Below are 26792 nucleotides of genomic sequence, written 5' to 3'. Positions count from 1 at the left end.
GAAGAATAAGACTGACATTAAATGTGACATGGAGACAGGGAGGTTTAGCTCCATGACACAAATGACTGATGAACTGATAACACAGACATGGGTCCCACACTGTGCTGCTATCTGGAAAACAGCTCTGTTACAAACGCACCTGATGCCACTTTACTACCAACGTGACGTTCACCTGTTGTCAGCTGTGCAGGTAGGCAGCGCTAGGCTGCTCAGCTGGATGCTAACCAGTCTCTTTTGACTGAGTCTGGTTCTGGTCCTGTGCTGCTTTCTCCGTCTGAATGCTGAAGAATCCTAGCCTGACGAGACAGACCCACATTAAATGTAGGGTCTGGGCATTCTCCATAGACAGGGCTCAACCGGAGGAGTGGGATAAACAGTCGTCTTTCAAACTCCCTCTCCACGCAAGAAGGTGACGTAGTCACATGTGTTGTGGAAAAAACTTATCCTAATAGATATTAAATAGTTCTTGTTGCATCCTGTTTTGTTTTTATTATGAGTTCGCCTACAGGTTGAGTTTCTCCTGCATTAAACATTTTTAAGCTGTGGATCAAACTTTTGCCGTATCCGGTTGGCAAAACTCCAAATACATCCTTCTTTTGTAAGAACGACCTCAGTGCAGTTTCTTGTTCTTTTCTCAGAGAAAAGCTTAACTTCAAGTCTTTCAGAGTGGCGGCCAAAGCCGATTCGAAAGAAAGTTGTTCGCTAGCAGCAGCCATCGCTCTGGTAGTTCTAGCAGGATGGGGAATTCACGCTAATTCACGGAACTTATGGTCGCAGGTCAGTCGTCATCATGTTAAGCCCGCCCACCGACTCGTGATTGGCCCGGTCCATCTTGGATTTTTCAAAATCTCAAGTCAACAGAGAGTAACTAGACTGCCCCTGGAAGCAAATGTAATTTGCTGCCGCTAGGGGCAGTCTAGATTCTAGGCTAGAAGAATCCCACTGTGACCTGGGAGTCCACGTCAACAGCTGTTTTACCCCGTTACTGGAGGTGTGCGATACCGCTAGATTTGGTATCGATCCGATACCAAGTAAATACTGGGCCAGTATCGCCAATACCGATACCGATACTTTTTAAAAATTAAGGTGGATGCACCATCAATCTGAATCAGTCCAAATCTGAATTAATTCTCATGACATTTTAAGTGTTTTCGTGCTTTGCCTTTTGGATTATTAATCAATTAAAGTTCAGTACAGAATTTGGTTTATAAGTAAATAGAAAATGCTTTATTACAATAAAAGTTTTTGTTCAGAAACAACACAAAATGATCACTTGAGGACAAATAAAAACAAATTATTTTTCAGGCATGTTCAGAAACTACAATAAAAAACTTAATCTCGTTCTTCATTGAACTTCTTTCTGGATTTTTTTTCTTAAATGAACAAAGTGTAGAAAATTACTCCACAACAAATATTATAAATAATGTAAGGACGTGTTTAGGAAGTATAATACAATACAAAAATAAGACAACATTTCTCCCCTTTAGTGCATTTTTTTCGTTGTATCAGCGATCTGTAGGGGCCAAGTGGGCGGGGATTTTAAAAATTTCTATATGCTTTTACAAGTTTGTTGTGTTACCACTGTATCTTACCACCTTTTCACAAATAGCACAACTTGCTATCGTTTCATTTTCGGCCCGAAAATATAACCAAACAGCTCTATTCTTTCTCTCGTTGTGTGTAATGCGTTGCTGCTGTCCGAGCCTGGCTGGTAGCGGTGGGCGGTGTTTGGTCACCAGGCGCTGCAGAGTCACGTGACGTAAAACATATACACGCGAGGGGGAGGAGGAGCAAAATGAGCCTGATCTGCTCTGTGACAGCAGCGGCATCTAGGCAAACAGAGTCAGGTCGCTTCTTTAATGAAACGAGAGAGACTGAAACTTAAGTATCGATCTCATTACATTGGTATCGATCAATCTCGATACCAACGTTGGTATCGATTTTATCGATATTTGGATCGATCCGCCCACCTCTACCCGTTACCCCTGTGCATAAAACTAGCTTCATTTATTTGTTGACTCGTTGGATCAAACATTACAGAGAAAAGAGGAAGGATTCATCCCAGGAGCTACATTTATGGAAAGTTTTAGCTCCATGCTAAATAATCCATCATTAAATTAAATTTCTCTCATCAGGAAAACATCAATATTAAAAGTAACACATGTGGACTGGAATAAGAAATAAAAAGTGTTCACAGTGAAGTCCTATTAGGAATCTAGGTCATCTTCTCATGCTGAACATCACTGCAGCTCTCGACCTCTGACAGCTAGCATCAAGGCTCTCACTCAAGGCATGGCTGCCTTGAGTGACAGCTGAGGGACAGGTGAGGGACAGGTGAGGGAATTATGCAGACTTCTACAGAACTCAATCCGCTGCACTAATGAAGCTCGACTAATCCGGTGTATCTGTGGCACCCATCTGTAGAGAGGAGGAGAAAGAAGAGAGGAGGTGAAGGAGTGTTTCCAGAGTCTCCCTTCATCATCACATCCAGTAGAAAGAGCAGCAGGGACTTCAGTCCTGTTCAGAGTAGCAGTGGAGCAGCTTGATTACTGCACCAACACTTTAGTGATGGATTTACTGCTGCTCCATTTAAACAAAGATCAGCTGACTAATAAACATGGAGGCTGTCATTGAACAGATCTGATCAAACTAATGACACATGTGATGACTCTGCTCATGGTTACTAAATGTAATGCTGGTTCTGTGATGTGCAGGCTTCAGTCAGACTGATCCAGCTTTATTTCCTTTTTTTCAACAACAACAGTCGTCTTCACATCAACTCAAACACATGATCACAACAAGCTTCTGGCTCATCTGATTGGCTGACTCTTGTCTCTCTGTCCTTCTGTCCAATCCTGAAGCCTGTCTCCATTCTCCTCTCACAGCTTCACTGAGAAGCTGCATGTTTACAGGAAACACTGGATCTTTGATACTAACTGTGTTTAGGACAATACTGATGAAAGCAGCATGGACTGACTGGAACCCTCTACTCACCTCAGAGTCTCCAGTTTAAGATCAAGAAGCTGCTTCACATCTGAATCTCTCAGGAGGTTTCCTCTCACGTCCAGATGTTTCAGATGGGAGGGGTTGGACTTCAGAGCTGAGACCAGAGAATCACAGCTGATCTCTGACAAACTGCACCAACTCAATCTGAGTAAAGAACAAAAGATGTAGATTAAATCATGAATAATTCAATCAGATGTGTTCAGGTTTTAAATGTGCAGCTCAACATTACTGTGTCCTAACAGCCTTTAAGCTTCATTGACTTTAACAACTAACAGTGGACATTTTCTACAGTTTCTGATACAAACACTCGTCTTGAACTAAAGGACATTTACAGATTTATGGAGGAAAGTTCTGGATGAACATGAATTAGATTCAGTTGGTGATTAAACATATCAGATCTACAACAGTAACAGACAGAGAACTGACCTCAGATTCTCCAGTCTACAGTCTGGACTCTCCAGAAAACCACACAGATGCTTCACTCCTGAATCCTTCAGGTTGTAGTTGTCACTCAGGTCCAGATGTTTCAGATGGGAGGGGTTGGACTTCAGAGCTGAGACCAGAGAATCACAGCTGATCTCTGACAAACTGCATCTCCTCAATCTGAATAAAGAATAAAAGATGTAGATTAAATCGTGAATAATTCAATCAGATGTGTTCAGGTTTTAAATGTGCAGCTCAACATTACTGTGTCCTAACAGCCTTTAAGCTTCATTGACTTTATCAACTAACAGTGGACATTTTCTACAGTTTCTGCTACAAACACTCGTCCTGAACTAAAGGACATTTACAGATTTATGGAGGAAAGTTCTGGATGAACATGAATTAGATTCAGTTGATGATTAAACATATCAGATCTACAACAGAAACAGACAATGAACTCACTTCAGAGTCTCCAGTCTACAGTCTGGACTCTCCAGAAAACAACACAGCTGCTTCACTCCTGAATCCTTCAGGTCTTTGTTGTCACTCAGGTCCAGATGTTTCAGATGGGAGGGGTTGGACTTCAGAGCTGGTCCCAGAGAATCACAGTTCATCTCTGACAAACTGCAGCCCTTCAATCTGAATAAAGAATAAAAGATGTAGATTAAATCGTGAATAATTCAATCAGATGTGTTCAGGTTTTAATTGTGCAGCTCAACATTACTGTGTCCTAACAGCCTTTAAGCTTCATTGACTTTAACAACTAACAGTGGACATTTTGTACAGTTTCTGCTACAAACACTCGTCTTGAACCAAACGACATTTACAGATTTATGGAGGAAAGTTCTGGATGAACATGAATTAGATTCAGTTGGTGATTAAACATATCAGATCTACAACAGTAACAGACAGTGAACTCACTCCAGAGTCTCCAGTCTACAGTCTGGACTCTCCAGAAAACAACACAGCTGCTTCACTCCTGAATCCTTCAGGTCTTTGTTGTCACTCAGGTCCAGATGTTTCAGATGGGAGGGGTTGGACTTCAGAGCTGAGACCAGAGAATCACAGCTGATCTCTGACAAACTGCAGCCCTTCAATCTGAATAAAGAATAAAAGATGTAGATTAAATCGTGAATAATTCAATCAGATGTGTTCAGGTTTTAAATGTGCAGCTCAACATTACTGTGTCCTAACAGCCTTTAAGCTTCATTGACTTTAACAACTAACAGTGGACATTTTCTACATTTTCTGCTACAAACACTCGTCTTGAACTAAAGGACATTTACAGATTTATGGAGGAAAGTTCTGGATGAACATGAATTAGATTCAGTTGGTGATTAAACATATCAGATCTACAACAGTAACAGACAGTGAACTCACTCTAGAGTCTCCAGTCTAAAGTCTGGACTCTCCAGAAAACCACACAGCTGCTTCACTCCTGAATCCTTGAGGTTGTAGTTGTCACTCAGGTCCAGATGTTTCAGATGGGAGGGGTTGGACTTCAGAGCTGAGACCAGAGAATAACAGCTGATCTCTGACAAACTGCAGCTTTTCAATCTGAATAAAGAATAAAAGATGTAGATTAAATCATGAATAATTCAATCAGATGTGTTCAGGTTTTAAATGTGCAGCTCAACATTACTGTGTCCTAACAGCCTTTAAGCTTCACTGACTTTAACAACTAACAGTGGACATTTTCTACTGTTTCTGCTACAAACACTCGTCTTGAACTAAAGGACATTTACAGATTTATGGAGGAAAGTTCTGGATGAACATGAATTAGATTCAGTTGGTGATTAAACATATCAGATCTACAACAGTAACAGACAGTGAACTTACCTCAGATTCTCCAGTCTACAGTCTGCACTCTCCAGAAAACCACACAGCTGCTTCACTCCTGAATCCTTCAGGCTGTTTTCACTGAGGTTCAGATGTTTCAGATGGGAGGGGTTGGACTTCAGAGCTGGTCCCAGATAATAAAAGCTGATCTCTGACAAACTGCAGTTCTTCAGTCTAAATAAAGAATAAAAGATGTGAGTTTAGAAAGTTCCTTCTTCAAATCATGTGTTCAGAGCTGAAGAAGGTTCAGAATGAACAAGTTTAAAGTTCACATGTTGAAGATGTTTTGTTCCTTCACAGTGAACTCTTTTAGATTCTTGTTCAGACAAAGACATTTGAAGACATCACCTTGTAATCTGAGAGAGTGGTATCAGGATGTTTTAACATATTATAAAATAAATGATTAAATAACTGATTCAGGGCTGACTGGTTCCTTTCTGTGTGTAGTCTGCATGTTGTCCCTGCGTCTGCATGGGTTCTCTCCAGGTACTCCAGTTTACTCCCACCGTCCAAAGACATGACATAATTGGTGCTTCTAAATTGGCCGTAGGTGTGAGTGTCTCTCTGTGTTAGCCCTGTGATAGACTGGAGACCTGTCCAGGGTGGACCCCCCCTCTAGACCAATGAGAGCTGGGATAGACTGGAGACCTGTCCAGGGTGGACTCCCCCCTCTAGACCAATGACAGCTGGGATAGGCTCCAGTCCCCCGTGACCCTCAAGAGGACAAGCAGCTCCAGAAAATGAATGAATGATTGAAATAACTGATTCAGCTATAATATAAAATAATTGTTAGGTGTTTTCCTCCTTTTAAAAAAGTTTGAAAAACTATAAGGTGGAAATCAAGAGTGTCAGAGTCTAACATCCAGTGGAGGATTTTTCTTCTTCTGTGAAGGTTTGAAATCTGGAGCTCAACATGGCTCTGCCACAGTCAGTGGACTAAACCACAGAAGAAGAAAACAGACTTTAGATAAGATAAGACTTTATTCACCCCCGTGAGGAAATTAGGGCGTTACAGCGGCAGGAAACAACAGTGCAAGATGCAGAAGATACAAAAAAAAATAGAATAGAATAAAAATAGAATACGGCAGACAAATATGTTATGTACCATGAAGATCCTCAGTGTGGATCACTAGATTATCAACCTGCAGTTTAGAGTCACCACAACTTTACCATCATATTCATCTCAGCACACAAAGAAAACATGGAGTCTGACCTCAGAGTCTCCAGTTCATAGTCTGGACTCTCCACAAGATCAAGAAGCTGCTTCACATCTGAATCCTTCAGGTTATTGTTACTCAGGTCCAGATGTTTCAGATGGGAGGGGTTGGACTTCAGAGCTGAGGCCAGAGAATCACAGCTGATCTCTGATAAACTGCTGCTCTCTAATCTGTATAAAGAGGAAAATATGTGAATTTACAAAGTCCATGCTTTAAATCATCCAGAGTTTCATCATGTATTCAGAGATGAAGGTTCAGAATGAACAAGATAAGATAAGATAGGTTTTATTTGTCACTTGCAGTTATACATAGTACAATCTACAATGTACAGAACAATACAATACAAATGTATTTTTGTACCTGCAGCCAGTAATAAAAAAGTACTACAGTAATACAGTAGTAATTGCACATAGCACACAAGGTAAACAATATAAGTGTAAATGTAAAACTGAGAAAAATAAAATAAAATGGACGATCGCAAGCGATCATAAAGGGGGCCATGCCATGGCGAAATCGTCCCCGAGCGGGACGCAGAGGCATAAGTCACCAGTAGCGCCCCCTATAGACCGTATTGCTCAAAACCTGGTGGGCTTATAAGGAGTCATCCACAGATTACAATTGTCTAATTTCAAGCAGTTGACTGCAGGGGTTTGTGAGATATAAACATGTAGATGTTGTAGCAGCCCCTACAGCCCGAATGTCACGAAACTTGGCATGATTGTACGAAAGCATATTATATTAACGGTTGCTAAGTTTCATAAGCATTGGGTGAATACTTCAGAAGTTATAGGCCTTAGAGTCATATGAAATGTTTCCGCGTCACCTGTAGCGCCCCCTGTAGACGTAATGTCACGCAACTTGATAGGCGTCTACACAATATGTTACAGATTGTGTATGCCAAATTTCATGACGTGAGCTACTGCAGTTTTTGAGATTATGAAATGTTGTTTTTGTAGCGCCTCCTAGAGACTAAAGGTCACAAAAGTTGGGGTGCTTGTACAGAAACATAATATTATCAATTATATGAAGTTTGATTAAGTTTGGGTATATAGTTCACAAAATATTAGCTTTGGAGTTAAAATGTGCCACTGTGGAGTTGATTTTTCGTTGGGTGCAATTTTTTTCAAAATGGTGGAAAACACAGGGGGAAATACACGTGGCCTAGTCTGTTAGAACCAGCGCTATAAAAGGAATCGGAAGGAGAAAGAACTTTGTTTCTAGGGCACATGGTTCTCGAGATATGAGCCAAAACGTAAATTGACTAATATAGCGCCACCTAGCTATAGGCATGTGTATTGGCAAAGTGGAATGGCAGGACTTCTACCAAGTTACCAGGTTTAATGCCTTTCGCCCTTGCAGTTTGTCCTGGTCAGACGCTTTTAGCTAGGCAGAAGGAAATTAATCATTAAGGCAAAGAAGAATAAAAATCACAACAAAATCAATGGGGATCCTGCAACTTCATTGCATGGACCCCTAATAAAGACGTAGTGACTTCAGCTCTGAACTCTGCCAGCTCAACCAGAGTCTCCATCTCTACAAACAAATGTTGTGCAGATAAATTTATTTCTGAATCCATTCAAGATTTTTAAGTTTCCAAAGAAAATAAACATGTCAGGATGAATTCAAACAGTCTCATTTTCTGGCACATTGATGCCGTTTGCGGGACGGAACAGTGGTGTGGTGGTTAGCACTGATGCCTCACAGCGAGAAGGAAGGAAGGAGGAAGAAAGACATGCTCGTTAGGTTCAGCAGTCAGAGGACAAGCGGTTACAGAAAATGAATGAATGAATGATGCTGTTTGTTTTGAATAAATAATCATCACTAGACTCCACAAGCAGATACTGAACATGTATTAGTTCCAGTCTGATATGGTGGATATTATTTTAGTTCTGTTTTACATGTCTGACAGACTTTAAGGTGGAAATCAAGAGTATCAGAGTTTCAATCATCCAGTGGAGGATTTTTCTTCTTCTATGAAGGTTTGAAATCTAGAGCTCAACTTGGCTCTGCCACAGTCAATAGACTAAACCACAGAAGTAGAAAACAGACAGTGTGGATCAGTAGAATATCGGCCTGATGTCTGCAGTTTAAAGTCACCACAACTTTACCATCATATTCATCTCAGCACACAATGAAAACATGGAGTCTGACCTCAGAGTCTCCAGTTCATAGTCTGGACTCTCCACAAGATCAAGAAGCTGCTTCACATCTGAATTCTTCAAGAAGTTTCCTCTCAGGTCCAGATTTTTCAGATGGGAGGGGTTGGACTTCAGAGCTGAGACCAGAGAATAACAGCTGATCTCTGACAACCAGCAGCTCTCCAAACTAAATAAAGAATAAAAAATGTAGATAAATGTAGATATTAATAATTCAATTAGATGTGTTCAGGTTTTAAATGTGCAGCTCAACATTACTGTGTCCTAACAGCCTTTAAGCTTCATTGACTTTAACAACTAACAGTGGACATTTTCTACAGTTTCTGATACAAACACTCGTCTTGAACTAAAGGACATTTACAGATTCATGGAGGAAAGTTCTGGATGAACATGAATTAGATTCAGTTGGTGATTAAACATATCAGATCTACAACAGTAACAGACAGTGAACTCACTCCAGAGTCTCCAGTCTACAGTCTGGACTCTCCAGAAAACCACACAGCTGCTTCACTCCTGAATCCTTCAGACTGTTGCTAGTCAGGTCCAGATGTTTCAGATGGGAGGGGTTGGACTTCAGAGCTGGTCCCAGAGAATCACAGCTGATCTCTGACAAACTGCAGCTCTCCAATCTGAATAAAGAATAAAAGATGAAGATATTTTCTACAGTTTCTGCTACAAACACTTGTCTTGAACTAAAGGACATTTATAGACACTGGACAACTGCTCTCCATCATGTACAGTCCGTCTCATCCACTCCACCAGATTATAGAGGGACAGTGTAGCTCATTCTCAAACAGACTGATCTCGCTCCACTCTCACAGTGAATGCTACAGGACGACATTCATACCAAACTCCATCCAGCTTTCTTTTTACTTGTGGTTCTCAAAAGTGTTTTTATGTGCAACTAAGCTACTGTGACCAAACAATTTCTAGGGATGCACTTACTGTGAAATTTTGCAGTTTTGAAGTTTTTTCTTTTTGTTATTTACACATTAATGGACAGTATTTAAGTCTTTCAGCTCTTCATCCTATCTTTTAATGAGCACAAATTCAATCAGAGAAATTCATGAAACAAAAACAATCTTTAATGTCAATTTCATATTTAATATAACCTTAATTCACATGAAGTTCTTTTCTTAAAAATAACTTTCAAAATTCCTGAGCTAACTTCTCAATGGATTCTTCAGTATTACATTGACCAACAAAATCATTTGAGTGGTCTTAGTCTAATATAGAACAATGAGAAGATTTTTTCAGTACCTGCATTGCTCAATAAAAAATACATTAAGTGTAAATGCAAAAACAATGGGAAAATAAATGAAATACACCGTCTCAAATGTCCTGTGAGATTTGATGTGTTAAAATCCTTTCTTACAGTACCGCCTCTTGCAATATCACCGGCACATGTATTGTAAACTGCAGATCGCGAACCTTTCTCCAAGACTGTGACGTACTGCCACACAACCAACATCTTGTTTCACCTGAGCAAGAAAAATGCACGGGCGTCCCCTTCTGTCAATTACAACTCAAAAAAGAGGGAGAGAAAATGTCTCTCCTCAGCAAAGCACTCAAGCAACATGCCAATCGAAAGAAAAAACAAAACAAAGGCCACTGCCATTCGTCATATATCTTTATTTGCAGAGGGTAAATAATGTGGTGAATATCGACCGATAACGATGTTCAGCCGATGCATTGGTGCATCCCTAACAATTTCCCTTGTGGATGATTAAAGTATATTTAAGTCTAAGATTTATAGAGGAAAGTTCTGGATGAACATGAATTAGATTCAGTGGTGATTAAACATATCAGATCTGCAACAGTAACAGACAGTGAACTGACCTCAGAGTCTCTAGTCTACAGTCTGGACTCTCCAGAAAACCACACAGCTGCTTCACTCCTGAATTCATCAGCTCTTTGTTGTTACTCAGGTTCAGATGTTTCAGATGGGAGGGGTTGGACTTCAGAGCTGAGACCAGAGAATCACAGGTGATCTCTGACAAACTGCAGCCACTCAATCTATATGAAGATTAAAAGATGAAGATATTTTCTACAATTTCTGATACAAACACTCGTCTTGAACTAAAGGACATTTACAGATTTATGGAGGAAAGTTCTGGATGAATATGAATTAGATTCAGTTGGTGATTAAACATATCAGATCTACAACAGTAACAGACAGTGACTCACCCCAAAGACTCCAGTCTACAGTCTGGACTCTCCAGAAAACCACACAGCTGCTTCACTCCTGAATCCTTCAGGTTGTTGTTAGTCAGGTCCAGATGTTTCAGATGGGAGGGGTTGGACTTCAGAGCTGAGACCAGAGAATCACAGGTGATCTCTGACAAACTGCAGCTCATCAATCTGAATAAAGAGTAAAAGTGATCTCCAATTAAATGTGTTATGTGTTTCATCCTGACTCAGAACAGCAGCCTTCTATCAGTCTGACTCAACAACATCAGTAACAGTCTGTGACTGTGTATTTAGTTTTTATAATCAGTGGAGAAGAGAATGGACTGTTGCAACAAAGCAGCATATTTACCACGACTTGTTGTTTTAAGATTGGAGGCCAGTTATAGTTTGGGGAGTTTCAGTGATATGTAAAGTGTTCTGAGTGATAGTTGATGACGTATGATTGTAATAAATCAAACAAGACATCATCACTGGTAACACCAGTGGTAGCATCCCTTCACTGCTTCTCTGTGTGTTTTAGAACAGATGTTAAAGTTTCAATGATGACTTTCAGTCTGCAGTGTTTCCCATTAATTAACGAGACTGTAGCGGTCTCATTTGACCATAAAAAAAATCAAAAAAAATAAATAAAATAAATAAAAAAATAATGATGATGATGATAATAATAATAATAAACAGTATTTCACCATCTCTAATCACTGTCAGTCAGCTCATCCCACTGTACTCGGTCTCTCTAGCCCGCGAGTGAGTGCGCGCGCACACTCTCACACACACACACACACATGCATAGGTCGCGCTGCATTGTCTGGAGCTTTCCTGGCTGCACCTGGCACTATCCAGTCATACATCTGAGAACAGCAGGATGGCATTTGAAGAGAATTTGAGGTAAGTGGGTTTTTTTTGTTTTGTTTTTTTGGCAGCAGCACCAATGCAGAGAGTATTAGTATTAGAGTAAGTCGGATAACGGAGCATCAACTAAAGAACATTTGACACATCAGTCAATGATTTGAACTGAATAAATAAATAAAACCTACAACAGGCTCAGTAAGTGAACTGACCTCAGAGTCTCCAGTCTACAGTTTGGACTCTCCAGTCCAGCAAACAGATGCTTCACTCCTGAATCCTTCAGGTCATTTTCACTCATGTCCAGCTCTGTCAGATAGGAAGGGTTGGACTTCAGAGCTGAGGCCACAACTTCACAGTGAATCTCTGAGAATCTAAATCCAGTAAATCTGTGATTAGAAAACATATAATCTGTTATAAAATCAGATCATTTACATTCTAGATCCAGACTGAATGAGTATGAAACAGAGTGAGGTGATCATCTGATGAACATCTGATTGATTCTGTTAATGATCAGGACTCACCGAGCCTTTCTGCAGTTCCTCACAGCTGGGATCAGTCTCTGTCGTCCATCCTCTGTTGTGTTGTACTTCTTCAGGTCCAACTCATCCAGAACCTCCTCTGACATCTGCAGCATGTAGGCCAGAGCTGAGCAGTGGATCATAGAGAGTTTCTTCTTTGATCCGTTCTTTGACTTCAGGAACTTTTGGATCTCCTGATGAACTGAGAGGTCGTTCATCTCCATCAGACAGTGGAAGATGTTGATGCTTCTGTCAGGAGACATTTTACTATTCCTCATCTTCTTCAGCTTGTTGGTGGCTCTCTGGATGATTTCTGGATTGTTCTCTGTCTGACCCAGCAGACTTCCTAAGAGTCTCTGGTTGGACTCCAGAGAGAGGCCATGAAGGAAGCGAACAAACAGGTCCAGGTGACCATTTTTACTGAGCAGTGATTTCTTCATGGCTCCATACAGGAAGTCATCCAGAGACTTAGTGGAGACCTGGTGGTCCTTCCCCAGGAAGTCATTCAGCACCTCTGTCTTCTTGTTGGTGTAACAGTGGAACATGTAGATTGCAGCCAGAAACTCCTGAACGCTCAGATGAACAAAGCAGTAGACTGATTTCTGGAAGATCACACTCTCTCTTTTGAAGATCTCTGTACAAACTCCTGAGTACACTGAGGCCTCTGTCACATCAAGACCACAGAGCTCCAGGTCTTCTTGGTAGAACATGATGTTTCCTTTCTCCAGATGTTCAAACGACAGCCTCCCCAGCTTCAGAAGAACTTCCCTGTCAGCCTCCATCAGCTCCTGTGGACTGGTCTCATGTCCCTCATGGTACTTGTTCTTCATCCTCTTTGTCTGAACCATCACAAAGCGTGAGTACATGTCAGTCAGGGTCTTGGGCAGCTCTCCTCTCTGCTCTGTAGTCAACATGTGCTCCAGAACTGTAGCAGTGATCCAGCAGAAGACTGGGACTCCACACAGGATGTGGAGGCTCCTGGATGTCTTAATGTGGGAGATGATTCTGCTGGACAGCTCTTCATCACTGAACCTCCTCCTGAAGTACTCCTCCTTCTGGGCGTCAGTGAAACCTCGTACTTCTGTCACCCAGTCAACACATGTAGGAGGGATCTGATTGGCTGCTGCAGGTCGGGAAGTGATCCAGACCAGAGCGGAGGGAAGCAGTTTCCCCTTGATGAGGTTTTTCAGCAGCACGTTGACTGATGCTTTCTGTGTGACATCAGACACAACCTCACTGTTGTTGAAGTCCAATGAAAGTCTGCTTTCATCCAGGCCGTCAAAGATGAACAAAAGTTTACAGACAGCCAGCTCCTCTGCTGTGACCTTCTGTAATGTTGGATGGAAAACATGGAGCAGCCTGAGAAGACTGTACTGCTTATCTCTGATCAAGTTGAGCTCCCTGAACGAAAGCACAATCACCACACTGACATCTTGGTTTTCCAAACCCTCTGCCCAGTCCAGAGTGAACTTCTGCACTGAGAAGGTTTTTCCAACACCAGCGACGCCGTTGGTCAGAACCACTCTGATGTGTTTCTGTTGGTCAGGTAAGGCTTTAAAGATGTCGTGGCACTTGATTGGAGTGTCATGGAGGGCCTTCATCTTGGAAGCTGTCTCAAGCTGCTTCACCTCATGTTGGGTATTAACCTCTTCACTCTGTCCCTCTGTGATGTAGAGCTCAGTGTAGATCCTGTTGAGGAGGGTTTCACTTCCTGTTACGTCACTTCCTTCAGTCACACGTTCACATCTCCTCCTCAGACTGATCTTATGTTCATCTAAAACCTCCTGCAGACCAACATCAGCTGGAAAGAAGAACAAACGAGAGACAGAAAGAAAACAGTCATCCCTGTTTGAAGCCGCAAAGAACAGAAAACTGACTTAAAATGTTTTGTAAAGAGTTTTTTCTTCTCATAATAACTCATTTTTAGAGGAAACATTAGAAATGCTCTTTGTTCTGTCAGCCTCTGAGGGGGCGTGTCAGTGTTTGATTGACAGCAGAGGCAGCTCGTCTGCAGCTCTTCATCTAACAGCTCACTGTGGTTGTTCCTTCCTCTCTGTAATATTTAAGACTGATCCACTAATAAAATGATAAACAATATGTTCATCTCTTGTTTTTAACTGCACTAACAACAAAATACTGCTAATCATGTGACAAACATTTCCTCTGGCTGTTTCACAATAAAAGTCTCTTAGTGGCTGGTCACAACAGGAACAGATTCATTTATATCAGCAGTAATTAACAAAGCTCAGTTATGAGTAAAATAAGGCTGGTATGTGAAGTACAGTTGTACAGTCTTACTTGTTCTGGATCTTTTTCCACACTGGGGACAGGAGGAGTCTCCTGATGAAGCAGACTGGTCCCAGTATGAGGTGATGCACTGTCTGCAGAACCAGTGTCCACAACTGCTAGAGACTGGATCCTTCAGGACGTCCTGACACAAAGCACAGCAGGACAGCTGCTCCTCCACAGAAACATGACTCCTCTTCCTCTTCCTCTCTCTGTCACACTCTTCATCACTAAAATCATTTGCAGATTGTCAGATTGTCAACATTTGACATCACTGTCCAGAAGCTCAGACGCTCACAGAGAACAGGAAAAGTTTGAATTGACTTCCTTTGATTTCAACTCTCCTGCTTTCATCAACACCAATCAACTGCTTTTCCTATCTGGCTGTCTTATTAAACACTGAGTGATCTACCTGCCGTTTGCTGTTAATACAAACTCAACACTTCCTGCAGAGACTTCACAGTAAAAGCCTTCCATCAAAGAGAGCTGATTATGTCCTTCACTGTTTTATCTTGAGTTAGTTCAGTCTGCACTGAGCTTAAAGAGTCTAAGAAGTGTTACTGATAGTGAACTGGACTGATAGGGAGTATTGATCAGATAAAGATCACATTCTAACTATACTGGCTAGTTGCTACACATTGACTATGGGAGGAGGAGAAAACTGCAGTTCAATCCATCCACTAGTAGCCCAGCTGAACATCTTTACACACTTCAACATTAGGACAAATATATCTGAATATTGATGAGTGGACATTCTGAAATGGAGGTTCTCAGGTGTTTTGCTACAGAAATACCATCAGTACTTCCTGGTTCTAAAACCCAGACTAGGATCTTACCTACCTGCACTAAAACATCTGCATCATGACTAGAAATCTTTCAGCAGAACATTTCTGCTTCATCCTAAAATCATCATCTTCCATCAGGTCAGTTTACAGTAGAAACAGTCTCTTACTTTGTGTCTGAGGGTCCAAGTTCTTCACTGAAGCCTGAATCTATGGACCAGTCACTCTTCATAGACAGACATCTGGATACTGTAGACTCTGCTCTCTGTCTGTGGTACTGACCTCTGCAGAAACAAATATGTTTTAGGGCCCGTCCACACGGAGATTCTTTTTGGTCTAAACGCAGATGTTTTGCACCGATCGTCCACACGAATCCTGTAACGCATTGCCTTAAAACGCACTTTTGTGAAACCTGGTCCCAGGGTGAAAAAATTCGCAAACGCAGCTCTTGAGTTTTCGTGTGGACAGGGAAAAACGCATACGTGCGTTTCGATGATGTCATCGCCACACCCCTCGAGCCTTCCACCTCTTATATCCTGCGAGACGTCTCATAACAACATCAACAACAATGGCGGACTACATGCTCGTGTTCCTGCTGGAGAAGATATTGAGCCTATTAGGGTTACAAGGGCAAAATATCATTTCTCCTTGAGTTTGGTTTCTTCTAAAGCCGATTTGTCAACAGCGCTCAAGCTTTATGCGCATGCTCCGCCTCTTCCTCTCTGTTTTTGGTGAATTTCTGAAACTGAAACAGCGCCATTTATAGGCCTGGAATATGAAGTAGCGTTTTGAGTCGTGTTGAGACGGATCCGTGTGGACGCAGATATTCTTGAAACGATGCCAGGGAAAACGGAGAGGGAAAAGATCATTTTGGTACGTGTGGACGGGGCCTTATTCTCATCAATCACTGATAAACTCTGAGATAAAGTCATTTCAGTAGCAGTAAACACACAAACTACAGCTGCTGCAGATAATGAGATGGTTTAATGTTTGTAACAGTCCTCTGAGATTAGATTACAGCTTTTCTAGGTGACTGACAGCTGTCAGAGAAGCTGAGAGGAAGACAGGACTCATTATTTATGTTGGAGTCACAAAAACCTTTTCAGAGTATTTTAGTAAAAATGAATCAACCATCAGAGACAGAAAATAAACTGGAACTGACAGAAGTGATTAAAATGAGTCATGAACAAGTTAGTAGTAGTTCTCTTACTTTGTGTCTGAGGGTCCAGGTTCTTTACTGAAGTTTAGAGGATAATCCTTGGACCGGTCACTCTTCATAGACAGACATCTGACTCTGTCCTCCTCTTCCTCCATCTTCTGGACTTCAGTCAGTCTGAGAGGTAAACCAGAAACACTCAGTGAGTTTACATCAACTTCAGTTACAGTACTCCAGGTTGATCAGAGACTGATGGGAACTGTAGTTTTTATTAAAGATTTCCCTGTCAAGTTAAAATAAATACTTGGTTAACTTAGAATAACCATTAACTGTATACTAGGAAATAATTCAACTGTATATATATAAAATTCTTTCTTCCTCTGATTCCTTATGTAGCCCTGGTTCTAATGGACTAGGTCATGTCCATTTCCGCCTGCCATTTTTTTCCACCATTTTGAAAAAATTGCACCTCAAAGCAAAATCAACTCCTCTGTTAGATATAAAAGAGTTATGGTTGGGAAAAAACAGAAAGAAATGTTCTTCTTTCTGTCTTACCAGATACGGGGTTATTTACTGCTTCGCTTCAGCTTGCTCACTAGATAAGATGCACCACACTCATATTTTACCTTGAAGATATCAGTTAGGGCCGGCCGCGGCCACACATAGAAGAACACCGATACACGAAAGGCCGCGCTCCTCCTATTATACTCGGGTGGAGCCCAGATAGAATAAAACCTGTGTCTACACTTAGTTGGGGGCTTCTCTTCTCCTACCCTTAAGGTGGTTAAGTTGAAGTCTCAGCGCTGACTCTGTACCTATTCTCTGTGTGCCAAATAAATTGTTGATTGGAGAGAAGTTGTCGAGGGATCTATACATAGTCGGACTAACCTTTCCAATAGGTATAAAGAACCTGGGCTGAAGGAGAGGAAAATATTCCTCCTTCGACAAATTGGAGGCTCATCCGGGATACCTGGAAAGGAATAGTTACACTGGAGGAACGTCTCTTACAGCCAGCGGCCGCAACTAAATAATAGGTAAGCAGAAAACCTTTTAAACCAATTTCTGCATGTCTTTCAAGACATTCTTTGGCTGTGAGAATATGATCCAACAGTAGTGTTGTTTTTATAGAAAAAAAAACGCAGAGAATTTGTACGGATTAGAGATAAAAAGAGTAAAGAGAGATTAATACAGGCGCGGCAGGCGCGGTTTGAAGGCCGGAGGGGTCTGATCAGCCCCCAAAAAGAAGCCCGAAAGGGAGCCCCAGCCTAGGAGTTCGGGTTATAGTTCCCTCACCTGAGGAACCAAACGTAAACAGAAAAACAGCTCATTAGAGAGTTCGGGTAACTAGTTCCCTCGTTTGCGGAAGGTGAAAAAGAGACAGCTCTGAAAGTCTGCAGACAGAGGGGGTTTAAAGGTCCCTCAGTCAAACGTTTATACTCCTAAGAGTCTGGAAGGACCAAATAAACAAATAAAGTGTATGTGACTAAATGTCTGGTTGTTAAATATGTTTTACTACACTGAAATGAAAACAAGAAATAAAAGTGAGAAATAATAAATAAAAAACTAACTGAAAAACTAAAACTATTATAAATACTTTACAAGTGTCAAACAAATTAAAGATTGTCCTTGTCATCAAAAGATCTTGCCCCTACTCCAGATTTGCATCTCAATATACAAGCTGGCTGATTTTGGATGATCTTATATTATCTGTCACATCTTAACCCTCGTGCTACCCTCTGGCATGATCTCTATCTGTCTGTCCATTCGCTTGGGGTCCCAGAGACCCCAAAGGTAGCACGAGGGTTAAGCTGTAAATGGAGTCACTTTTGCTCGGGCGTCATCAGTACCTCCCCCCGCCCCGCACGATGGCTGCGTCATTCGCCGAAGATTCACGAGTGAGTCACAGAACTCGGGCAGTTCCGCTCTCGCCCGACACGTTCACGGCTGAACTCAACTGAACTGAGAAAAGAGCGAATCAGTTCATGAAGAGTTAACGCTGATGAGGAAGACACGAAGACGTTACCACACTGACAGCATCTCCCTAAGACAACAGTCACCCGTGACGAGGAGATAGGAGGCATTTTATTTTGTTCTCAGGCAGACACGAGACACTTGATTCACTCACACTACAAGTGTTTTTTTTGTTTTTGTTTTATCATACCACATCTATTTCATTCACCTGAAAGTGAAATAAAGAGAACAAGTACTTGAAAAAATTAACTAAGTAAAAGTACAAATACCATAAATGACTTTGGTAGAAGTTAAAGTCACTCATAAGAAAATCACTTGAGTAAAAGTCTTAAAGTAGCTCACAATAAATGCACATACGTATCAAAAGCATCTTGTGAAAAAATATACTCAATTATCATAAGTACACGTAAAGTACAAAGTATTTAGTAGGCCTAAAAAGAAGCAAAACAACCAAAAACGGTTCTCCACACCCCTGCTAGTTTTACAACCACTATAATCCACCTGCCACCTCCTGTAAACTTATTAAATAAAACAGCAAAATGATAGGCATGAGAAAAATATGCTTGATCCATCCATTGACTTCTCCAGAATTTACTGTCTGTAGTGGGTTTCTTGCAAGAAAATTATGTTGGCATCAGTTTGGAACATTGCTTTCCTTTAATGCTATCTCAAAGTCCTCTAACATTAAGATAAACAATTTTCTCTTAATGTTCTCTTAATTTAAAGTACTCAGTGGCCACAGTAGGCCTGTCTCCTGCATTTTCTCCGAAGCTTCTTCTCCTTCATCACCGGGCCTGTCCCCTGTGGGGCCGTTAATCCCATGAACAGTGTCGATGAGGAAACTCGGCATTTTTTTTTTTTTTCCTGGAGCAATCTGACCGAAGATATTAAAGATTTATTTACTGGTATCTTTGGTCTCGTTACTGGTTTCAGGAAGATTGAACAACTTCAGATTCCAGCACCGAGTTCATCTCATGTTCGGTGATACGTCTATTCACAGCATTTACTTTATTTTGGACATTTTCTTTGATAGCCACGATAGCCGCTAGCTTTAGCTAAACTTGGTTACAGCTATCAAAGTCCATATTTCTGTCTTAAGTTGAGGCTCTATTTTAGACTAGTGACTTTACCTTGGTCCTTTACGTTGACACTGTGTCGTTTTTATCTTCAGGTAAAATAGTAGGCTACTTAAAACTTTCCAGAGTTTAATGCACCGGCCGCCATCTTGGTCGCTCCCGTTAACTATTTTGCTTTGTTTTTCTGAACGTTGTTATTTTCCTCCAGATTGAGCGAAACTCGCGTCTACGCTCACAGCTGGAAAAATGATGCGTTCAGTCACAGTTCTCAAAAATATGAACGCAACACAACACTGATCACAAGTTTGTGTCTGAATGGCTGAATCAAACTGTTAAAGAAGAACATTAACACTCACCTCGCCTCAGTTTTCAGTTTTCCTCTTTCTGTTCTGGATCATAATGAAACAAACTGACGTCAGTTTCACTTTCATTCCTCGTCACTTTAAATTTACTGCAAGTCACGTGGTATGTGTGCAGGCCCGGCGGCATGGGCGGGCATGGGGGGGGGGGCGTGCCCGCCCACAGAAGGCGTGTTCGACTTCATGCAGATCTGTGCAGATCTGACTTGACGTGATGCATGCTGGGTTGAACAAGTTCATTTTAACCAATCATATTCGAGGTCTATAGCATGAACAACCCAGCATGCATCATGTCAAGTCAGATCTGCACAGATCTGCATGAAGTCGAACACGCCTAGAGTCAGTCGTGCCCGCCCTGGACTGGAAGCAGTTTATTTTTTATTATTTTTTTATTTTTTTAGTCAGGAGTGGCCATCTCTCTATCACTCCTATCTCGATTTGTCGATCATAAGCCCGCCAACCAATGGGTGGTTTGCAGATGACGTCAGGCGGAACGTCACGACAGCAGATGGGGGGCAGGAAGTGTCTTGCAGGCAGGATACCGGCAGGACACCGGCAGGACAAGGGCAGGAAAATGCCCGCGTTTTGTGCATTATATGGCTGTACACACCGGTCAAACCGAGGAAAACAAAAAAGTTTATTTCGAATTCCCAATGTGGTAACCCACAAAGGGGATCAATTTAAAAAAACTGATCGTAAAACTGCGATGGACTTGACTGAAAAACTTCTTCGGTCCACGTCTTCGGTCAGGGGGAGCGGATCAGACAACGCCTGTGTCTCCAGTGACCAGTTCGTGAAAGGCAAGGCTACAGTAATTAAGCTACTCACAGAGCTGGCTAAAACTATCAAAAAATACAGAGCAGGGTATTATAATATTATTAGAAACATACAGAGGCGTCACTAGGTTTTCAGGACAGGGGGGGCTTAGCCCCAAGGAGATGCACAGGATGTGAGCAAACGAGCGCGCGAGCACAAAATTTCACAAACAGCTAGCAAAGACTGAGAAATGATTTATTAGTTATTAGTAGTTATTTATTAGTATTTATTATCAGTCTGTTTGTTTAATACAGTACAACAATAAACAAAGGTTTGCACAGTAGCAGAATGTGTACAGCATTAACAAGAAAAAAATGGCTACAATTGCAAGTTACTTGGTGGAAGCATCAAAGAATGCCGTCTGTTTTTACCTTTTTGACCCTTCAAGATACACAATGAATTGTATTAATAACTGATCAACATAGAGGCTAATGCCATGACTTTCGCTCAGAACACAATAATTGTTTGCTCCCAAGTATTTTGAAGTCACACAGATTATATTTTGGGCACATATGTGACTAAAATGGTTGTAATTTCAAGCCCTGAAAAATATTATTTACTTACTTGAATTAAAGTAATTTTTGGGTCAGGCTAATCTGGTTTACGTGTGTGTGTGTTTATATAACTTGGCTTTCTCCACTTTTTAATTATTACTCTCAAATAAAAGCTCAAGTTAAATAAGTCTTATATGGTGCACCTTGACTGAAATGTTTCATATTTCATATTCAAGTTGAGTTCCATACAATTCCAAGACTGTCTGCATCACAAATGACTCTATTCTGTGAAATCCTTGAGACTCACCTCTCCAGTAAAGGTCTCTTCCCTCTCACTCACTGTGCTCCTCTGCCCTGACTCCTACAGGCCAATAGGGGTGGTGGAGTGATTATTATTAGTCTAATTATTATTATTATTATTATTATTATTATTATCCACTGATGATAATCATACGTGAATGAGCTCAGCTCCTGTTTCACGGTGTGCATCCATGCGAAACACAGCTGATGCTCCAGAAGGAATCCCCAAAGATATGGTAAAGAGAGTCACACTGAACTCTGAAACAAACCAGGACCTTCACAGGGTATTTCAGACTAACCAGCTATAGCTAGCTAGCTAAGTAGCAGCGCTCTTTTACAGCTGAGATGTAACTTTTGAGCCAAAACGTAAGGTAAGACGTGCGCAGAGATAGTCTGTAGTGTGTACGCCAGGTTTTTATTTGTCAAACATGGAGCATTTCATTAATTAGCTACATGGGACTTTCTGCTGTTAGCTGGGGGCTGGAGTTAACTAATTGTTAAAAATTGTAACTAATTGTTAAAAAAAAAAAATAATAATAATTAATATAACAACACCAAACTATTTAGGGGGGCTTAAGAATATTAAGACCTAAAACGGGCCTAACGACGCCACTGGAAACATAGCTATATAGCTATACATTTGTGATTAAGCTATGTGGCGGTCTCCAGTGTCTTTATTTTTAGCATTGCTAGCTAACGTTAGCTAACACGAGTGGTTCTCAAATTGATGTCATTGTCTATGTAGCTACAATACAGTCTTGGTAGTCTGGACAGAATCATCTAACAAAAAAAATATTGTCAGATCTGTGATTGAGATGGCCCTATGGACTTAATATGAAAACGATGGAGAATTATTTTATAGACTAATAACATGATGTAGGATACAGTTTACAGGAAGGTTGAGACAAAGAGTTCAAATCATCTTCATCCATCACTTCACTATAGATGGAGGTTATGTTGGTATCTATGAATACAGTCCAATATTCATGCTCCTGCTCTCCTGTGTCTGTCCTGCTTCATGTATTCATGTATTTCTGTTTATTTTGCTTGTGTGTACAAAGTGTTTCTTCATTCCTCTGTCCTACTTCAGGCGTTAATGTGACCCAGTGAGGACACACAGTGGAAAGAAAAGCTGACTAATGCTCTGCAGAGCTCTGCTTCAGGGACTGGAGTGTTTACATCCTCTGATACCTGGTAATTACTACACGATGGTTAATTTGTCTGAGGGCACGGCTGGAAAAAGATGAGAGACGCAGATGAAGACGTGTTTGTCTGGTTTGTCCCGAGAACATTTGTCCTATTAACACGTCTGCAGATTCTCATGCAGCATCGTCTCAGAAACCAAAACACAGAAATACGGAAACTAAAACACTATCTAGATTTAATATTTATTCATGTACCGGTACCTTTGTATGGACGCATCTGATTAAAATCAAATCAAAACATTAAATCAAGTTGTCCAGCAGAGAGCAGCAGAGATCTGACAATGTCACCCTGAAATAATAGAAAATCTGTTTTCTCTACATTTAAATTTATTCATAAAGCACATTAAAAAAACAAGGAATGTTGACCAGATGAGTCAAAGCATGTAAATAAATATTGAAAATAGAAATAGGAATGAACAGTTGACTGTTCATTCCTATTTCTATTTTCAATATTTATTTATATACAAGAAAGAGGAAGATTAAATTAAAAATGCTAGATTAAAAGAGACACTCTCAAACTGAATTAAATATCAAAGAATACATTTAAATAAATAAATCATATTTTTTTTCAAGAACTTTTTAACATGATTTTACCAACATCATGTACAATAGATTATATTATTATTATTATTATTATTATTATTATTATTATAAGTAAGTAAAGGTTCCTTTAATAAAGTAAATATTAATAATGAAATATCAGTAACAACATAAATTATATCCTTATTGTTACCTTTTCAAAATTAGAAAAGATTTCTCTGAAAAAAATAAAAAAACAAACTCGGGCTTTTTGGAAATGGCTGCCAAAAGCTGCAGAGCCTGGATAAATCCACCAGGGGGAAGATGACAAGTCTCAAATTATCTACAACAGGTTTTTGAGGTACATATTGATGAGGTCTGTGGAGCAGAGGTATCAGAAATATTTTGAATTTAACATTTTCAAAACTGCTTTGACTCGTCTGTTCAGCACTTTGCTCAACATTAGCTCTTTTTAAGTGTGCTTTAGAAATAAATAGACTCTGAAATGTTGACATAACTATTAACCTGAACACTGTCCTCCACTGACAAGTGTTGTTGAAGCCTGGTTATCAGAGATAGATCTGAATATCTGGAAACAGATGAGAATGAGTTCAGGAGTGTTTGAAGGTCGCCAGCAGTAAACATCCTGTTACATTAGATTTATTATGACCCAGATCATTTTATAGATTGTCTCTAATAGTTTTAATCTTGACTGGGAAACCTTTAAAATGTCGTGTTTGTCATGACCTGTGGAGTCAAACCTCTTCCTCATCTGTCAGCTTGTATATCTGTTGCCATCCTGAGAGAGAGTCTCCTTTTTGATCGTCACTGGTGAACGACGTCCTCAGAGACGTGTCCAAGTGTTTTCTTTTGAATCTCATCTTCTCTCACACAGACTCTTTCTGGTCTACAGAACATAACCCTTTTACCTCTGGTCACCTCGTCTTTAGTCAAACTGGAGATTCAGACTGTTCCTCTATGAAGTGGTGAAACCGTGACTCCTCTGTCTTGAGGAGGCTGAACAAGCTTTCATTGTAGAGACTGACCACAAGAATTTAGTCGGTGTCCAGACTAAATGCTAAACGGCTGAATTCATGTCAGGAGAGCTTGGTTTTGTTCTAACAGCACAATAGACTCTGCAGACTGTAAAACATTACAGCCCCGTTAAGTTATGTCTGTGAAGGTTCTCAGTCATCCAGGTCATGGTATATCCAAAAAAGGTTCAAAAAAAGGCAACTGGACTTGTAGTTAAGTTATGTCAACGTTTTGTCTTTAACTCCAACAATCATGACAAGGTTTTGATGTTGAACTCAATTTAATAAAATTTCTAAACTCAAGTAATCCATGGTCTTGAGTTGTTGTGAGTTTTGTCTGTGTGGTCAGTGATCATTTGAGTTGAAATAAGCAAAGGAGGAGGCGGAGGAAGGATGATATGATATGAATACTGGGAAATATCACATCTTTTTATTAAACAGAACTAGTTCACCAACTACCTATGATGATACCTTTGAAACAAGGCTCTACAACAGAGTATTAATGAATTAAACCACAGTATTACAACAACAACAGAGATACTGGCTCCATAAGTGTAATGGATGGGTGGATTGTAGAAGCTGTTTCTCTGTTTCTGGTGGATCACATTTTAATTTCCTCCTCTCTGAACGGAATAAATACAATAAATGTTAAATTTCTGAACGAACAAGATGTGAGATGAATCTGTCTGGAGTTTAGATCATTCAAATGGAAGCTGATATGAATTTAGTTAAACTGATCTGAGCTTGGAAATGTGAGTAGAACTAGTGAGGAACTGTGTTTTTAACTCATAGCTTCAAGTTGAAATAATAAATGATCGTTGAGTTGAACCAGGGGTTTTCAGGTTGAGTTTACTCACATTTTTAAGGCAGCAGGTGAAGTTTTGTTTCCAAGTTTTACCGACTTGAAATGTTTTACAGTGCAGCAGAGAGGCATGACATCTGATCCAACACAGGTGACGTCTCAGGTTATTTGTCCCTGACTCAGTTTGTTCTCAGGTCGTCCGTAGCAACCATGGACCCTTGGAAATTATATCTCTGAAGGCCTAGTTTGGATGTTTCATCTCTGAGAGAACATGGTCTGTTTCCAGAAGACACCTGATCAACTTAGTTATTGGTTTATCTCCCTCTCAAGGACTGAAATCTAACTAAAACCGGATGTAGACAGAAAGCTGGTCTCTGAGGAGGGACACCTTTAGTTGTTCTGGTCTGGAAAAACCGAAATCTAACTAAAATCGTTTCTCTATCTACCAAGATGATTGTTGTTCCTGGTCCAGTGTTTAGCTCCTAAATGATCTTAATCATCTGTTCTAACTTGTTGAGATGTTCTTCCTGGTTCTTAGTTCAGCTGAAGCTTCAAAAGAGAACTAGCACAACTCTAAAGGTTTTAGATGAACACAGACAAGAGCAACAACTACTTTGTCAGAGTCAGAGTTTCTTCTTTCCAGCATCTGATCCTTTTCATGTGTGAACACGTTAAAAACAGATTCATTGATTCATTGTCAGTCTGACAACACAGTACAGCAACTAACATATGTCCAGAGATGAAATCCAGTCCAGAGCAATGACAGTACTGACTGGAAAGTAGAAACTATTGCTACTGACTAAACTGTTCTGGTCACATTCTCCTTGGATCAACACAAATCTACTTGGTTTTAGTCTGAGACTCTAGTTTGGACAAATCTGGGCCTTCTTGGAGGAGACGTACTTGGTTTTAAAACACCTTGGCATCCTCTTCCTCTCTCTGCTTCAGGACAGCCCACATGCTGGTGATTCTGGCGTCCAGCCTGGAAATTCCCTCCTCTGAGCCGAGGCTGACCAGTTCCTCCTTTTGGCATTCACCGAGTTCACAGCAGGCCGGAGTCTTTCGGCTTCTGTTGAGGAACCACAACATACACTGAGTGCAAAAAACAGAAGTATTTTTTAAAAAAAAAATCAGGCTTCTCCTTTCCTCGTCAGGTTCAGTTATTGGCAGACATCATCTTCTTCTTGTCTTTCTGGGTGTTGTTGCTCTCTGGGCATAAAGGAGGGAAACGTCCTCCTCCTGAAGGTGAGCCAGTGGCTTATAAAGAGGCATCCATCCATCATTATGGTACCTGAAGCTTCCTCCTTACATTGACCTGATGAGTTGCTAAATTAAGCAGCAGTCTTCTCCTCCTCCTCCTCCTCCTCCTCCTTTGTTTCTATATCTAAAGATTTATCCTGATTTGTTTCCGTTTTATTGTTTAAATCATCTAATAGTTTGATGGTTTTCTTGTTCTAGAACAAGTGGGAAACTCAACCACCATATATGTGTGACTGGACATTTAAAGATGGACGCGACTGTTTAAGGATTTAATATGAGGACATGTTTGGTGACCCTGTCTCTGGGCTGCATCTCTTCTGTTCAACGTTATCCTCCATTAAACATATCTGACCTCTTTCTGCTGGCCGTTAGAAGGAATGCAGGTTTAAGGCCTTTCACCACTGTGGGATTAAAAAAAAATAAATAAATAAAAAGTGCATCTGTTAATCTCAACTAACCCGATAAATACCACATGTGATTGGATGGGACCGATGCTTTTAGTTTCAGACCGTTCAGAGCATTCAAAACCAAACGCTG

General features: G+C 40.6%; 1 protein-coding gene across 1 annotated transcript; it reads right to left on the bottom strand.

Moving 5' to 3' along the window:
• Positions 1-2019: 2019 nt before the first annotated feature.
• Positions 2020-19847, bottom strand: LOC311503155 (NACHT, LRR and PYD domains-containing protein 12-like). Its single transcript, XM_084565707.1, has 18 exons — positions 19823-19847; positions 16474-16596; positions 15434-15547; positions 14494-14711; positions 12199-13996; positions 11890-12063; positions 10829-11002; positions 10481-10657; positions 9097-9270; positions 8637-8810; positions 6482-6655; positions 5269-5442; positions 4810-4986; positions 4351-4527; positions 3892-4068; positions 3433-3609; positions 2995-3150; positions 2020-2418 (listed from the first exon to the last, which is right to left on the bottom strand). The coding sequence occupies exons 2-18, from the start codon at positions 16575-16577 to the stop codon at positions 2286-2288; spliced, it is 4452 nt and encodes a 1483-aa protein (XP_084421833.1). The 5' UTR covers positions 16578-16596; positions 19823-19847; the 3' UTR covers positions 2020-2285.
• Positions 19848-26792: the final 6945 nt, after the last annotated feature.

The sequence above is a fragment of the Chelon labrosus genome (assembly GCF_963514085.1).
Source record: "Chelon labrosus genome assembly, chromosome: 18".
NCBI classification, from domain to species: domain Eukaryota; kingdom Metazoa; phylum Chordata; class Actinopteri; order Mugiliformes; family Mugilidae; genus Chelon; species Chelon labrosus.
The sequence above is the reverse complement of the archived record's forward strand: the minus strand, read 5'-3'. Positions and strand labels throughout refer to the sequence as shown.

What these genes read in the sequence shown, in the direction of transcription:
- LOC311503155 (XM_084565707.1), bottom strand. Translation starts at nt 16,577, where the DNA reads ATGGAGGAAGAGGAGGACAGAGTCAGATGTCTGTCTATGAAGAGTGAC. An exon ending in TGTAGACTGGAGACTCTGGA is followed by an intron (nt 8,811 to 9,096) that starts GTGAGTTCACTG and finishes TTCTTTATTTAG; the next exon opens with TTTGGAGAGCTGCTGGTTGT. An exon ending in TGTAGACTGGAGAATCTGAG is followed by an intron (nt 4,987 to 5,268) that starts GTAAGTTCACTG and finishes TTCTTTATTCAG; the next exon opens with ATTGAAAAGCTGCAGTTTGT.